The following is a 16678-nucleotide window of genomic DNA, read 5'->3' on the forward strand; positions in this document are numbered from 1 at the left end:
ATAAATTAATTAGAACTATGTTCCAAATGTAATTACATGGAGTCAATTTGTGAATGATGTCAATTGGAAGAAAGTTTGGCTTTTGCCTAATCTCTATTTTGTTACAAACAAGGTTAAATAGGTAACCTTTAAACTTATTCACAGAATATACCCGGTTAAATGTTTTCTAGTTTAAAAGTTTAAAAAGCATATAAATGTTAGTTGTAGCCTACGTAATTAATGTAAAGAGACCGCTATTCATTTGTTTTGGTGCTGCCCTCTGGTTGTTGTTTTTTGGCTAAATTTACTTGACTTTCTTGTTGAAAATATCGATAGCAATTTCATTTTACAATGAAAACATGTATTATTAGGTCTGTTTGCCAATCAGAAAGACAAATAAATCCACACTTATTTGATTTTATTATTTTAATGTTCCATATTCATACATGTAAATTTTCTGTGCCTTAACCATGCTTTAAAGCATTTAAGGAAGAAAAAATGTACTATGTTAACTTAATCTTACCCTCCAAAAACCAGAAAGCTTGTCATATTCTGCAGGCAACTATTTTCATGTATTTATATAACTTTGCTTATTCCCCCTAGCAAAATGTGTTATTTTTATATACTTTTTGTTATATAATTTTTTTGGGTTACACTAATTGTATTGGTTACAATATTGTTATTCAATAAAAAAACTGGCAACGTATTTATGAATTCTGTGATATTTTATGGTCGTCTTACCATCCTTCACTCAGATCTACATTTTCATACCCTTTTGGCACCCTGTACATGGTTTCCATTCTGTAAATAATGATATAAGTATAAATAATAAGCTTAATAAGGCATAGATTTTCTGAAATTAGTGAATAAATCCATATATAATTTAACTTTAAATAGTTTATTTGTTTTACTTACTAACACTTCTTTAAATTAAAACAAAAATATATACATTTTTCAAGTTAGCCTACAGAGGTCAAGAGATAACCGTATAACAGGAAAGACCCACCTGGGACAGCCATTTTCCGCAAACAGGCCGTCTTCCTCAGGCCAGCCAATCAAAACGAGCAAAAGTCAATACATCAGCATTGACTGAATGAGCGTGCATGTTCACGCTCTGTCACCTGCCGCTGTAATACACACCTGTGCGCGTGGGCCGGGCTGGTGAGCAGAAGTCAAAGCAAGGGCGGCCATGTGGGGGGTTATCTCGTACCTGCAGAGTCCGGAGCTCGTGGCCGGGTTCCAGCGGTTCTGCGGACTGGTTCCGGTTCCGACAGAGACGTGCTCGCGCGCGACTCGAAACGGATTCGTGAAGGCGAATGGTGATACGGACGGTTCGGTAAAGACTCATCGGCGCAAAGCGGAGCATGTAAACGGGAAGCCCGCCTCACATGACAGTAACTCCAACTATAAAATCGACAGTTTACAATGTGACAACAAAATCAGAGTAAGTAATTAAGGTTTAATTTAAACGACTTTGAAAATTTAAGTCGGGTTTTTCCTAAAGCAAAGCAATTGAGTTTCTGCTTTTTACAACAGAAATACCAGATGACAGGAATTTCCCGTTTCTCGGGTCGGTTTACTTTTGAGAATCGTTTGAGAAACGTGCATCAAAACCTAAGCATAGCCTATAAAAAACTAGTTTCCACATAAATGTCTGTATTGTCCATGTTAATATTTACACTTACATATTTAAAGGAGCTGTAAAATATTGTAATGTTTAGTTACAGATGAAAGTTGTCATTATAGTGTTACAAAATCTTTCTTTTTTAATGAGTAAACAGGTACATTGGCCCCACTTAAATGAATGAAAAGTGAATAAATGTTATGACATTAGATCCAATATAAGTTAAAGACATAACATAATCAAACATTTCAAGACAAACAAAAAAGGTTGCTAGTTTTTGAACCATAAAACGTTTTATTTTACAAGTCATATTAATAGTGGGTGCATACCGTCTCCTAAATGTTCTTTTAAGTGTAAACCACGTAAACAAGAAAACAACATTCCTTATCAGCACCAGGTCATGCCAACTATGAGGGCAGAGAAAGTACAGCTAGTGCCGTCCTATAAAGAGCCATTATCAGATGGCCAGTGCACTGCTCACTTGTGCAAAAAAAAGATCATCAGACGTTCTCAAACGCTGAATGTCATCTTGATTTCATACATCATAGACTAGAGTGATAGAAATACAAGCCACACAGAACCCTCTTTGAAGACAACTTGAACAAGATCTCTAATTCTCGTAAACTTTTTAACTATAGTTCGAAGGTTTAAACTGAGGCTTTATTGTCATTTAGAATTGAAGTAAATCATTTTATACAGCTTCGTCTTTTTTCTGTGTACAGGAGCATCCTCGGCCTCATTATGAGGTGAAAAACTGGATTCTCTATGTCCTGTTTGTGTCGTCAGCCATGCTGGGGCATGAAGTGTTTTACATCACCTGTCTGCCTTGCATCCACTGGAACCTCGACACGTTCCTGTGCAGGCGGCTTGTCAATGTGTGGGCTGTGAGTGTCTCTCTCTCTCTCTCTCTCTCTCTCTCTCTCTCTCTGTCTCTCTCTCTCTCTCTCTCTCTCTCTCTCTCTCTCTCTCTCTCTCTCTCTCTCTCTCTCTCTCTCTCTCTCTCTCGCTCTCTCTCTCTCTCTCTCACACACACACACACACACGCACATGAATGTATGCACATGCAAATGAACACACACACGTATGGTTCAATATGGAGTTTTTAGTTTTCATACTGGGCTTCAATATGTCACAAAAATAAAATTAGAACTACTGTAGAATTAGAATTATTGTAATTCATTGTAACACTATTGTAACACTATTTTTTTTTCGATTTCTGTGGTTCTATTTTAATACTTCTAGTTTAGTTTAATATTATTTAATGTATTATTCTGTAAAATTATTACAGATTTTCCAGTACCATAGTGTACCATGGTATTACCTTCTTTACACTATTTTTGTATTAGGGTACCACTCCAGCACTTTTTCCTTATTTAAAAAAAATCCTTATTCTGTCTATTACTGCAGGTTGTGATGTATATAGGTCAGGTCATGAAGGATATTTTAAAGCTGCCTCGTCCCCCAGCTCCCCCTGTGGTCAAACTGGAGACGCGCGTGGATGCTGAGTATGGGATGCCGTCCACGCATGCCATGGCAGCCACTGCCATCTTCTTTACGCTTCTGCTCAGTGCTCAGGAGAGAGTGAAGGTGAGGTGCTTAACATACTGAAGGGGGCGGGGCATCAGTGTCCATCAGTCACTGGAAGTCCCTCCCACACATCTGCTCTGTGGCTTTATAATGAACTCTTGAGTAAATGATTGTCAATCAATGTCAGCTGTAGATGGATGCATTTCTCGGTCAGTGAGTCCTGCTCGGATGTCGTCAATGTTATCGATTAATAATAGGCTATAGAAAATATTTCAAAATATCTGCCAGCTTCCTTCTAAATATTTTTGTGTATCACTTCAGTGCCAGTTGGACTCTTCTCAGAAATATATTGCATTTGGTCATCGTAAACACAAACCTATACTACAAAATTTCCGTTTTTTACAAGATGTTAAAATGAATTTTGAATTTTAGCTGAACTATCCCTTAAGGATGAACTGATTTGTAAGAGATCTACAGTAGTTAAAAGACTTGCTTGTAAAGGATCGCCCATCACCCTGTATATGTGATTTATAGAGTAGTCCATTCAATTATACATGAGCTCAAGTGACCCAGAATGCTTTGAGCTTATTCTGGAAGCGTTCTTCATTAACTTCCTGTGAAAGACCTCCAGCTGATAGAGGCGGAGAGGGAGAGATGGACAGATGGAGGGAGGAGGAGATGGAGAGGACGAGATAGAAAAGAGGGGGCGGGGTCACTCATGAATACGTAAAGATGCTTCCAATGTTGTCAGTGATTAACAGAGTACCGAATAAACCCTGTGGGAAGAGAACATGTCAGGGGCAGAAAGAGAAGGATGCCAGGGAGGAGATGAGAGGATGATGTTAGAGAAACATCATGAGTGACAGACAGAGTAGATGGAGACTACAGTACAGATGGTTCCTCATAGAGAGAGAGAGAAGATGGATGGGAGGATGATTTTTGATGAATGAATGAAAGCCTAGAAAGAATATGGTCTAATAATTTTTTATCATAACTGTGTTTTAAAAAAAAAATTCTGTAAGCAGTGTTTTCCCCCAAAAAATGTCGTGGCAGTTTTTTAAGTAAATTGAAGTCCCAAAATGAGTATAATGAAATAATATCACTTGATCATTACGTTCCTGGACCTCAGTTTTCCAGGGAACAGTTACACTCTTAAAAATAAAAGTGATTTAAAGGTTCTTCACAGCGATGCCATAGAAGAACCATTTTTGGTTCCACAAAGAACCATCTCTTTCTTACTTTTTTTATAATCTAAAGAACCCTTTTTTCAGATGTTAAAGGTTCTTTATGGCAGTGGTTCTCAAACTGGGGGCCATGGTTCCCTTGGGGGGGCCACAGATTTTGTGGCATTTTATGAAATATAGAAATTGATACATTTTAGTTATTATTGTGCAATCAAACATCAGAAAAATGACACCACCAACCAAAAGAACTGAGGTTCCAGCATTGTATAACTGAATGTTTTTGGTTTAATTAAAATTCTAAGTTTAAGATTATACGTCTTTATATGGGGGGCCGCAAAGCGATGCACTGAACACAAAGGGGGCCTTACAACGAAAAAGTTTGAGAACCACTGCTTTATGGAACCAAAAGGTTCTTCTATGGCATCAAAGAACCTTTTGAAGCACCTTTCGTTTTTAGAGTGAAGATAAAAAATATTTGAATTCACTTTATATTGCTATGGATAAAAGCATCTGCCAGATTCATGAATATAAACCTGTTGTTTACAAACCATACCACTGTTTTTTTCGTGGAAAAGTTCATATTTGCAAAAACAGATCTCAGTCTCCAAGACATGAAACGGCAGAAGTGTTTAAATGATGTCAACATTTTTATTTTGCTGTGAACGATTCTTTTCAAAGGTGTTTTTTGTGTTCACATTAGTTTCAGTTTGAAGTGGGATTGACTGTGGCCGCGGTTCTGTCTGCACTCGTGTGCTTGAGTCGTCTTTACACTGGCATGCACTCGGCTCTGGTAAGTCTGGAGTATGCTTCCCGTGTTTTTGGGTTTGTAGACAAGCTAGAGTAAAAGAGAAAGGCACTAAAAGCTACATGCACTTTTGCGTTTAAAATAAAACATTTACACTCCTGTATAATGCATGCAGACTGGCTACTCTCCATAGAATGTCCCTCTAGTTCCTTTAACACAGCACAGTTTTACTGACGTTTGCTAAGGCAAGAATTTTGTCAATCACTCATACTTTGGCTAGTAACCTTCAGCGTTAAACTTGCAATTCAACCTGTGCCATCTGTGTGTACTTTTTCTGAAAGATTGGACTTGAAATATTACCCTGGTAAGTATTGAAATGGGTCCAAAAAATCACATTTTCATTGAAGGTGGTACCCGAGAACGCAATGACATATAATTTCTATCATGTTTTTTAATCAACATCAAGGTTTATCTTATTGCAACAAAAATGTAAATTCTTCACATCATGTAATCTTAATTATCTACATTTTCTGTTTCTGAAGTTTAAGGTTTCTTTCGGTTTTTAATCAGTTATTGTGTGTGTAATTTCTACTGCATGCTGTGGAAAGTGTTGTACAGTACTTTCATAAATAGTGTCAGAAGGTAATACCGTGGTACTTACTGACCCTCTGGTACTGGAAAGACTGCATTATTTATGACATAATTTAGTACAAATGACAGGAACGTGAACTGAAAAACTCTCCGTATGTTCCCTCCTCTCAGGATGTGATTTGTGGAGCTCTTATTTCAGCCGGCATCATGATCGTGTCGCACCCTTACTGGGAAACCTTCGACCGATTGCAGCTCCACAACCCCATCTCCCCTGCGGTGGCGTTGATACTGCCCCTTTTCCTGTGTTACAAATACCCCGAACTGGACCATTACAGCACCACTCGAGGAGACACCACCATTATTTTAGGGTGCGCGGCTGGAAGTTCCGTCGGATACTGGGTGAATGAGAGATTGGGCCGGACCTTTGAACTAGTCGGGCCTTTTCCGGTCATTCTTTCGCCACTGACTCCTACAGCGTTGGGCCACGGTGTCGCACGTTTCCTGGTTGGGGTAGGGATGCTGGTGCTGACCCGGCAGGTGTTCCGCTGGGCGAGCCTGCGGGCGCTCTGTCTGGTGTACGGAGCGTCTGCGAGTGACATTGATGCTCGCAGAAGGAAGGAAATCGAGGTGCCGTATAAATTCATCACGTACACGGCCATCGGCCTGGTGAATAGCATGATGGTGAGTAGAGTGTTTGGAATGATGGGACTGCTGTGATTTCTGTGGAGTTTTACAGGAGATTCATGCTGTGAATTTGCACTGATGTGCCTTTTAAAGAGAATCCTTTCCCATCAGTCCTTGTCAAGGGATTCATTCGCTTTTGTCTGTTTTTACAACCTGTTAAGTAAACAACTGCATTTCACTAAATCAAATTGAGAGAATCACGGTGTGTAGATTTCAGGAGCGCCCCCTGTGTGCCAATGGTCGAGTTACAAACAGTCCCACCTTACTTTTTCCCACCTCTATTTTGGGCTGGTCAGGATGTTTATATAGCACTAAAGTGTTTACAGTTTTGTTTGGCTTACGGATGATTTATAGTTGTTTCTGTAAATTAAGCTGGGATATGAGAAAGTAATACCGTTTACTTTGGAACTCAGTTCAGGGCGACAGATTTATGATGTATCAAAAATGCCATGTAAACATATAACTGTACCTTTAAAGTGGTAGTACTGCCAAATATGAAAAGGTAATCATTTTTTCACCCTCATGTCATTGCAAACCTATATGACTTTCGTTCTTCTGCAGAACACAAAAGAAGATATTTTGAAGAACGTCGGTAACCAAACACTGGTCCCATAAGCTTCCATTGTATGAACACAAAACCACTCAGACTCAGAATAAATTCGTTTGTGTCCCACATAAGAATGAGTCATACAGGTTTTTATTTACATGGGAGTAAATAAATGATAGATTTTTTTTGAGGCGGAGTGAACTGTCCCTTTAACGTGCAATCCCTTTAAACATGCCATCATTAGAACGGCCTTTCCGCATCTCAAATGCTATGACTGCCTTCTCTGTCAATATTACTCCTTTATGTTTTTTATCATGCTGATATAAAATTGATATTTATTACAACAAAAAACATTTTGTACTATGAGGTTCAGGTACAACATACATGTACATGTGTTTATGAGCCAATTTCTGCTGCTGTATAAGGAATAAACCAGGTCCTCCTGTCCATCTGTTTGTTTTAAAGTGTTGGTTTGGTGTTTGCCCTGTGGTTTAATGGTCCTTTATGACTCCTCAATATCTACAAACATTATAAAACCACAAACACGCCTCGTGTAGCCACAAAGCCTCACACCTCAGCCTGAGCTCCAGTGAATACACAGACCATCCTTAACCACACACCTTTACAGACAGACCATAATAACCTCATATAAACACACACACCAAAAACAAACACTGCTTCGTCATACAGTATGTTTAAACAAATACAACTTCTCAGATTTTACAATGTTAATATTCATTCAAACTATCATAAATAACCCACGCAAGTATAGAAATGGTGTAGTGGCCTTTTAGCTTCTTTAAAGGGATAGTTCACCCAAAAAGGAAAATTCTGTCATAAGTTACTCTCTTGTCATTTCGAACCTCTATGACTTTCTTTCTTTCTTTCTTCAGAACACAAAAGAATATATTTTGACAACAACATTTTTCAAAATATCTTCTTTTGTGTTCTGCGGAAGAAAGTTATACACGTTTGAAATGACAAGAGGGTGAGTAACTTATGACCGAATTTTCGTTTTGGGTGAACTATCACTTTAAAGTAGGTAAGTGCATCATGGGATGCCTTGTAAATACACTTGAAGCATCCATGTATGCTGGATACCTGCTTCTTTCACTAGCTGATCCATTTAGTATTACATTTTAATATGGTCTGTTTATTTTTGTCTGCAAAAGACATTTAAGGAATTCAAGCACATGAGAAACACATTCAGTACAGTCTGTTTGAGATGTTGAGTCTTTCTAGCCCTGACCTGTCAGATAACCTGTTAAACCAGTGACTTTCTCACACAAACACGTGTCATGTTTAACCAATAACCAAGGTCCTTGTAGTAGTAGTGTAATATACCCACATACACAGGTTATGTGTATGTGGGTATATGTTATACTTGTCATTTATTTGATCACTTCTACAAGACGGCACATGTGAGTCACACACACAGACAGCTGAAGCTGTTGAACTTGCTAACACACCCCTGACAGATCAATGCACTAAAAACGGTCACGGTCAACCTTTAAACCCTCTTCTGTTTTGAACAGACATAAACCACACCTGTAACCGGACCTTCATTTCAGCCACAAGAAGAATTATTACTAAAGACAATAAACGGTGTCTGATCATTCTAAATGGTGTTTGCTAAGGAAAGAAAAACTATTATGCTCATTACGTCTCCAGGTATTAAACATCCACGATCACGTGATTTCATCTAAAGATGGGAATGCATGATAAAAGACCTGTGGGACCTGAGGAGTAAGCGAGTGCCCTAGCAAGTCAATATAAACTATTTAGAACATTTTAACTACTGCATAGCAACACCCTGGCAACCACCCACATCACATTATGTAAAAAAGTCATACAGGTTTAAAATGACAAGAGGGTGAGTAAATGATGACAGAATTTTCATTTTGAAGGTGAACTCTTCCTTTCATGTTAATGTTTGTTAGGTTTTGGTAACTCTTTTCCAAATTGCTATTATTCAACTCTTAGAAGTTTCTTAGTGAACATCCAATCTGTTTAAAGAGACCATAGTCTTTGCTGGCCTCCGGTCCTCTTTTTCTGCTCCGTCTCTTCCGCATGCGTCACTTCTACAAGAACCTGGACCCATAAGTCTGTGCCAGGCTACAACCTCTGTAGAAGATTTTATACCCAGTGAGATAAATAATGAGAAGATGTGTATGTAAGCTGGCCGAAAGGTAGTGAAATCAGTTGCTTTGCAAACCAACTCGACTTCCTTCGGTGTCCCTGATAATAAAGTCCATCTTTTGGCATCAAAACCTGTGACTGAAGAGTATTTTCTACAAACAAAGAAAAATGCACAACACCTCCACCCAAGATCAACTGAAGCCTCAACAAACTGCATCAGGACACTTTCTTTCCTTTGATGGGCAAGTATCACAATAAGGCTTATTAAACAGTGCATCATTAATCCTTTTCACAAAGGATGAAGAAACTGATGGTCTGGTTCAGGCTGTTGATCTGCTGAATTTCAAATGTTGCCATAAATCCATGCTCTGTTCTCTCTACTTCAACTTCATCCTCTTCCAATGCTAAGCTGTATGTGTGCGTATGTATGTTATATTAGTATGTGTCTAGTCAATAAAGTCTTGTTTTATGTGACGTCGTTTGTCGTTCATGCTCATAATCTGTAAGCACTGTTCTCTATGAAATCATTACAGTAGAATTCTTTATTGTATCTAAGTGAGGTGACAGGGTGGACACATTTTCACTCTATAGGTCCAATATTTGCAGATGTAACAGGAGAATTAGTGAAAGCCTCAAATTAGGCTGCCCTTGAACTAATGAAATACCTTTTGGCTGGGAGTGTGTGGATGTTTGTTTGTTATGCGTTAAGCAGGATCACATGTAGATCATGTTGCATGTTGTGTATTATATTTTGACAATTTTTTCTTATTCATGAATATTCTTTTTATAGTAGTTTCCACTTTTTTTCTATAATGTCTACACATACAGTACATCAGAATTACCCGACTGTCCACTTCTGATGTCGTAATTATGAGAATGTTACATTTCTTGTAGTTATGTATATATGTCAATAACACATAAGAGACTGAGGGCATGTTTATGACCCTTTAAATTTCACAGCAGTGACAACAATGTTATTAGATTACATTTAATGAAACATCAATCTGTAGTGTAAAGACATTGCCAGTGTCAGGGTTGGGAGGGTGACTTTAAAAATGTATTCCAGTACAGTTACAAATGACTTATTTATATAAAAAAATGCAATCAATAACGTAATTCAAGTATCACAGTATAAAAGTAATGTAGTCTGATAGCTTTTGGATTACTTTTGGGTCACATGTAAATAAAATCAAGAGAAAAGCAAAATGGTTTAACCCTTTACATAAATTTGTATATAGAAATTGTTTGCGCATTAAAAAACCCACTACACTTCCACATTTTAAAACAATTACTTAGTTTTGAAACCATTGTAATCCTGATAGTAATCAATTTTTTTTACTAATTGTAGGTAACCGTTATCTTACTATTTTTTTTTTTTTCATGTAACTGTAAAGGATTAAAGCTACCAAATTTTGTATATCCTGATTACTGTAATTCCGTTACATGTAATCAGTTACTCCCCAACCCTGGTAATGATGAACACAATGGGAATTGAGAAGCACCCTTAGTGGATAAAACACTTCTGCAAAGGAAACATGTGTATCCTTGCTCTTGACTCCTCAGGAAGACTCCTCTCTCCTCGCCTCCCAGTGCATTTAGAGAATTGAGACGTCCTAAAGATGGCTGAGCTCGATCGGTTTCCGGGTCATAGGATGGAGGACGGAGGAGCGAGGAAACGAGGAGGCATATTGAGAAGCACCCTAATCCTGACGTGCGTGTAAATTCTCCTCCCCCTGTACATCGTCATATCTTTAGATCATATTCAAACATGCATAAATGTGATAATTACGACCTATTTCAGACAGTATAGTTAATATTCATAAAGTTAATATATTACTATATTTATGTATAACATATATTTGATAAACCTTATATATTAATATAAATGTTTTTAACTTATTTTATTGTAGTGGAGATTATGAAATCTGCCTAAAGTATGTATTTAACTTTATTTTTTATATTTTCAATGTGCAATGTGTACAGTCATTATTAATTGACGACGCTTTGAAGTGACGCTAAAGGGAGGGAGGATTATGCCATTTCACTTCTTTTAATTCCTCTGTCCTCGCTTGTTTTCCTTGTTCCCTTCCTTCGCATCCTGAAGGGGTGGAGCTAAGACTCGAGGAAAGGAAACGAGGAGGCACAAATAAGAATTGAGATGCACCCAATGTAAAAATGATCTTGACGATGAATTTAGTGCCGAGTGTCTTGTGTCTCCAGTCCAGCAGGAGTCGCTCTGCAGCTCTTTAGTCCGCCGATAAACCCACTAAAGAACGAAAGAAAGAAAGTCAAACATCAAGCGCTGCGTTTATACATAACTTTGATTTCGACTCTTTTGTGTTGTATTTACGGTAGATGCGAGGTTTTCTCGCTTTTTTGCGTTGGACGCTTTGAGTCATTCACAGTTTTAAAATAAACGAGAAGAAATGTGAGAATATCGTGTTTAAATCTGAGGTGTGTAAATCTGTTAAATGAAGATGTGCGTATATTGTAGTACTGGTCTAATGGTCTGATTATATACATGATTTTTTTTTTTTAATATTTTGTCGTCAGTTAGCCCCTGTCATTTATAATCATAATAAAACAATGTTTTTAGTTTGTTGTTTTTGTGTTCAGACGTTGAGGATGACGTCACGGGTGGATGCGATGTGCTGTAAATCAGTCGGAACTGATCTGTCCATGCTGGATATTGATGATTTCATCACAGAAATCTGTCAGCTGAAGAAAGAGGTGGCGTTACTGGAGGAAAAGCTGAGGACAAGAGGAGATGAACTCAACACAGAGGTTTGGACACATTCAACATCATTTACCTAAACATCAATAACTGACTGTTTCTGTACTGTCATTCATGTCAAACGAAATTAAAATTACATATCAGACATATATTATATATAAAGCTTGTGTGTTTGTCAGGATGTGTCGGCGGTTTTGTGGAGTCAATCTTCAGTGTGTGTGAGTGATGGGAGCTTCACAGAATCTCTGGATTCAGTGTGGAGCAGCAGAGATCCGAGCACACCACAGCCACTGCTGGACAAACTCTCTGAACAGAAATCCAGCCTCACTTTACACTGTTATACTGACACAAACCCCACAGACGCTCAGGACACTGCGTGTGACAGTAATCACACCTTGAATCAGGATGAACCTACTGATCAAACCTCCACAGAGTCTCTGGGTTCTGTGTGTAACGCTGGAGAACAGCAGACCCTGAACACCATACCACTGAAGATGTGTTCTGTCATACTGACGGACTGCAGGAAACTGATGGAGATGTAAACAGAACCCACACCGGAGAAAGAACCGACTGATGAAGATGAGAATCATGATGATTTTGTTCCTTCAGTCAATCTGGAAATAAAAACAGAACCCAAATCAGAGGAAGAACCGACTGAAGAAGATGAGAATGATGATTTTATTCCTTCAGGTATGTTTAATCTGTCACGTGAGTTGCTTATTCATAAAATATGTTTTTTGGTTACTTGAGAAAATCTCAAGGAAGTTAGTTTCTCATTCTCAATAAACACGGATGTAGTTTCATATTTGCTGTCGTGTTTGTTTCAGATGAGAGCAGTGATTCATGTTGTGATGCAGAAATGGCCTCTACGTCAAAAGAGCGACTGACTGAAAAGTCTTTTCACCGCAGTGAATGTGACAAATATTTCAGCACCAAAGCAAAACTTGTTCTTCATCAGAGAATTCACACTGGAGAAAAACGGTGCGAGAAGAGATTCGTAAGTCTTCAGATTCATCATAAGAAACACGCTGAAGAACAAACTGATCTAAAGTCACACCAAACAACACATACCGAGGAGAAACGCTTTCAGTGTTCACACTGTGAGAAACGCTTCCGTCGTGAAGCTAAACTGATAGATCATGAGAGAACTTCACACACTGGAGAGAAACCATAACACTGCGCTTCTCTGCGGAAAACGAGCTTGTATAAATCGTAGTGCTTTTTAAGATTCATCAGAGAATTCACCACTGCAGAGAAGACCTTATTCACTGCATCCGCTGTGGAAAGAGATTTTTTGATCGCGTCATAAATGTTTAGGTGAGTTCATATAAGACAATCTAACAACTGAGAAAAACGCTCCTTCAGTGTTATTCATCGTGAGAAACGCTTCTGTGAGAAAGCTGATCTTGATAAATCACCAGAGACTTCACACAGGTGAAAGACCCTTCAAATGTTCTCAGTGTGACAAGACGTTTGCTTATGCAGATGTCTTGAGAACCCATGAGAGAGTTCACACTGGAGAGAAACCTTATCACTGCTCCATCTGTGGAAAGAGCTTCACTGATCATAGTACTTTTAGGGTCCATCAGCGAGTTCACACTGGAGAGAAACCTTATCACTGCTCCACCTGCGGCGATAGATTTGCATATTTAAGAAGTTTTCGGACTCATCAGAAGAAACATGCTGACGAACATAACTGATCTAAATTCACACCAAAGAACACATCACTGGTGAGAAACTCTATCAATGTTCACAGCTGTGATAAAGTTTGCCTTAAAAAATCGTACTTAGTAGTCATGAGAGAATTCACACTGGAGAGAAACCTTACTACTGCTCTCACTGTGGAAAGAGCTTTATCTATCCATTACTTTTACAAGTATCACCGAGAATCCACACTGGAGAGAAACCTTATGACTGCACGTGTTTGTGGGAAGAGCTTTTAGTCGACATCCTCATTTCAAAGCCATAGAGAGACTCACACTGGAGAGAAACCTCTCCACTGCTCTCTGTGGAAAGAGCTTTTATCAAGGTAGTTCTAAAAGATCATCAGAGATTCACACTGGGAGAGAAACCTCTCATGCTCGAGCTGCAGTGAAGATTCAACTTATTTTAAAAGTCTTCAGACTCATCAGAAGAAACAGCGCTGCGAGAACACACTGATCGTATAAGTCGCACAGAAACACACATCTGAGGAGAAACTTTCAGTGTTCAACTGTGAGTAAAGCTGTCGTCAGAAAGCTCATCTGATAACTCATGAGAGAACTCACACTGGAGAGAAACCTTACCTCTGCTCTCACTGTGGAAAGAGCTTTTTTTAATCAAGTCTCATACAGTTCATATGAGAATTCACATGCTGCAGGCGAGACCTAGTGAGAGATTCACTTATTTAGGATGGTTTTAATGATTCATCAGAAGAAACATGCTGAAGAACGAACTAGATCTAAAGTCACACCAAACAATCACATCTGAGGAGAAACTCTATCAGTGTTCACACTGTGATAAAGTTTTGTAAAAAACGTACTTGGTAACTCATGAGAGAATTCACACTGGAGAGAAACCTTACCTCTGCTCTCACTGTGGAAAGAGCTTTACTGATCATAGTACTTTTAAGTTCATCTGAGAATCCACACTGGAGAAACCTTATGACTGCAGTGTTTGTGGGAAGAGTTTTAATCGTCATCGCCATTTAGAGAGACACAAGAGAGATTCACACTGGAGAGAAACCTCATCACTGCTCCATCTGTGGAAAGGCTTTAATGAGTCAAAGTGCTTTAAGAGGTTCTCTGAGAATCACGACTGGAGAGCAATCTTATAGTGCTCGCGCTGCAGGTGAAAGCATCACTTATTTTAATCAAGATATTCCATGATCATCAAGACAACACGCTGAAGACAACCTGATTATAAGTCAGACAAAACAACAATACGAGAGATAACGCTTTCAGTGATCCACTGTGAGAAACGCTTCCGTGAAGCTCATCTGATAATCATGAGAGACTCACCTGGAGAAAGACCTTTATCAGTGCTGTCAGTGTGGAAGATGTATTCTGTTATCAGAAGTGCTGTTAAGGAGTTCAATCAGAGAAATTCAACTGGATGAGAAACCTACCAGTGCGTCGAGCTGCAGTGAAAGATTCCACTTATGTTTAAAAGTCTTCCACGAATCATCAGAGGAACACATCTGAAACAAACTGACTCTAAAGTCACCAAACTAATATACCGAGATAAACGCTTCGGAGTGTGTGCAAGACTTGGTTGGAGTAACGCTTCTGTCGAAAAGTCTCATCTGACAGACTCATGAGAGAGAGCTCTTACACTGGAGATAAGACGTTTCAGTATCAGTGCTCGTCACTAGTGGACGAGGTTTATTAAAATGCAAAGTGCTTTAAGAGTTCATCTGAGAATTCACACTGGAGAGAAACCTTACCAGTGCTCGAGCTGCAGTGAAAGATTCACTTATTTTAAAAGTCTTCAGACTCATCAGAAGAAACACGCTGAAGAACAAACTGATCTAAAGTCACACCAAACAACACATACCGAGGAGAAACGCTTTCAGTGTTCACACTGTGAGAAACGCTTCCATCAAAAAGCTCATCTGATAACTCATCAGAGAACTCACACTGGAGAGAAACCTTACCACTGCTCTCTCTGTGGAAAGAGCTTTACTAATCAAAGTGCTTTAAGAGTTCATCAGAGAATTCACACTGGAGAGAAACCTTATCAGTGCAGTGTTTGTGGGAAGAGTTTTAATCGTCATCGTAATTTAGTGGAACACAAGAGAGTTCACACTGGAGAAAGACCTTGTCTCTGTAATGTTTGTGGGAAGAGTTTTAATTGTCATCGCAATTTAGTGAGACACCAGAGAATTCACACCGGAGAAAGACCTTATCTCTGTAATGTTTGTGGGAAGAGTTTTAATCGTCATCACAATTTAGTGGAACACAAGAGAGTTCACACTGGAGAAAGACCTTATCTCTGTAATGTTTGTGGAAAGGGTTTCACTCAACAAACTGGCCTACGAAGTCATCAGAGAATTCATGCAGGTGAAAGACCCTTTAAATGTTCTCATTGTGACAAGTCGTTTGCTCAAATGGGTGTCTTGAAAAACCATGAGAGAATTCACACTGGAGAGAAACCTTACCAGTGCTCGAGCTGCGGAGAGAGATTCACTTATTTAAGAAATCTTCAGACTCATCAGAGGAAACATGCTGAAGAAAAAACTGCTCTGGAATCATCGTAGTGTCTATAACCTGGAATAATTTTACTCGCAGTATTTTTCTGTGTACCAATTGAAATTATTCTGCATGTCTTTTCTCATGTACGAATGAAAATTGAATCTGTTTTATGTTGTTTGTCTGATTATTAATTTGTGTTTATGACAGTTTGTAGTTAAGATGAGGAGGATGACACAAGGCGGTCGTACTTGAACCGGCGTAATCTGTGGTTGCCTCGGGATAGGGGAGGAGGGCAGAAAGAGAATCATCAGCGTAGCTGCTGTTCATTACTTTTAAAGATAATACTGGCATGCATCATGTGTAGGCTTTACTGAAAAGATGTGTTTTTAATCTACAAACCCGATTCCAAAAAAGTTGGGACACTGTACGAATTGTGAATAAAAACAGAATGCAATGATGTGGAAGTTTCAAATTTCAATATTTTATTCAGAATACAACATAGATGACATATCAAATGTTTAAACTGAGAAAATGTATCATTTTAAGGGAAAAATAAGTTAATTTTAAATTTCATGGCATCAACACATCTCAAAAAAGTTGGGACAAGGTCATGTTTACCACTGTGTGGCATCCCCTCTTCTTTTTATAACAGTCTGGAAACGTCTGGGGACTGAGGAGACAAGTTGCTCAAGTTTAGGAATAGGAATGTTGTCCCATTCTTGTCTAATACAGGCTTCTAGTTGCTCAACTGT

The 16678-nt window shown here is 38.6% G+C and overlaps 2 protein-coding genes across 2 annotated transcripts; both read left to right on the forward strand.

Annotated features, from left to right (window-relative positions):
- The first annotated feature begins 1085 nt into the window (after positions 1–1085).
- Positions 1086–9494, forward strand: sgpp2 (sphingosine-1-phosphate phosphatase 2). Its single transcript, XM_057351265.1, has 5 exons — positions 1086–1423; positions 2326–2487; positions 3011–3190; positions 5015–5104; positions 5822–9494. Exons 1-5 carry the CDS (start codon positions 1169–1171, stop codon positions 6365–6367), a joined length of 1233 nt encoding a protein of 410 aa, XP_057207248.1. The 5' UTR covers positions 1086–1168; the 3' UTR covers positions 6368–9494.
- A 5630-nt stretch (positions 9495–15124) lies between these two features.
- LOC130564484 (zinc finger protein 239-like) lies at positions 15125–16096 on the forward strand. The gene has a single exon (XM_057350565.1). The coding sequence runs from the start codon at positions 15125–15127 to the stop codon at positions 15989–15991; it is 867 nt and encodes a 288-aa protein (XP_057206548.1). The 3' UTR covers positions 15992–16096.
- The last annotated feature ends 582 nt before the right edge of the window (positions 16097–16678 follow it).

This window comes from Triplophysa rosa, linkage group LG14 (genome assembly GCF_024868665.1).
Source record: "Triplophysa rosa linkage group LG14, Trosa_1v2, whole genome shotgun sequence".
NCBI lineage: Eukaryota > Metazoa > Chordata > Actinopteri > Cypriniformes > Nemacheilidae > Triplophysa > Triplophysa rosa.

Excerpts from the sequence above, each read along its gene's own strand:
- sgpp2 (XM_057351265.1), top strand. The coding sequence starts at position 1,169 with ATGTGGGGGGTTATCTCGTACCTGCAGAGTCCGGAGCTCGTGGCCGGG. Across the intron at positions 2,488-3,010 it reads GGCTTGTCAATGTGTGGGCT|GTTGTGATGTATATAGGTCA; the intron begins GTGAGTGTCTCT and ends CTATTACTGCAG. Across the intron at positions 5,105-5,821 it reads CTGGCATGCACTCGGCTCTG|GATGTGATTTGTGGAGCTCT; the intron begins GTAAGTCTGGAG and ends CCCTCCTCTCAG.
- LOC130564484 (XM_057350565.1), top strand. The coding sequence starts at position 15,125 with ATGCAAAGTGCTTTAAGAGTTCATCTGAGAATTCACACTGGAGAGAAA.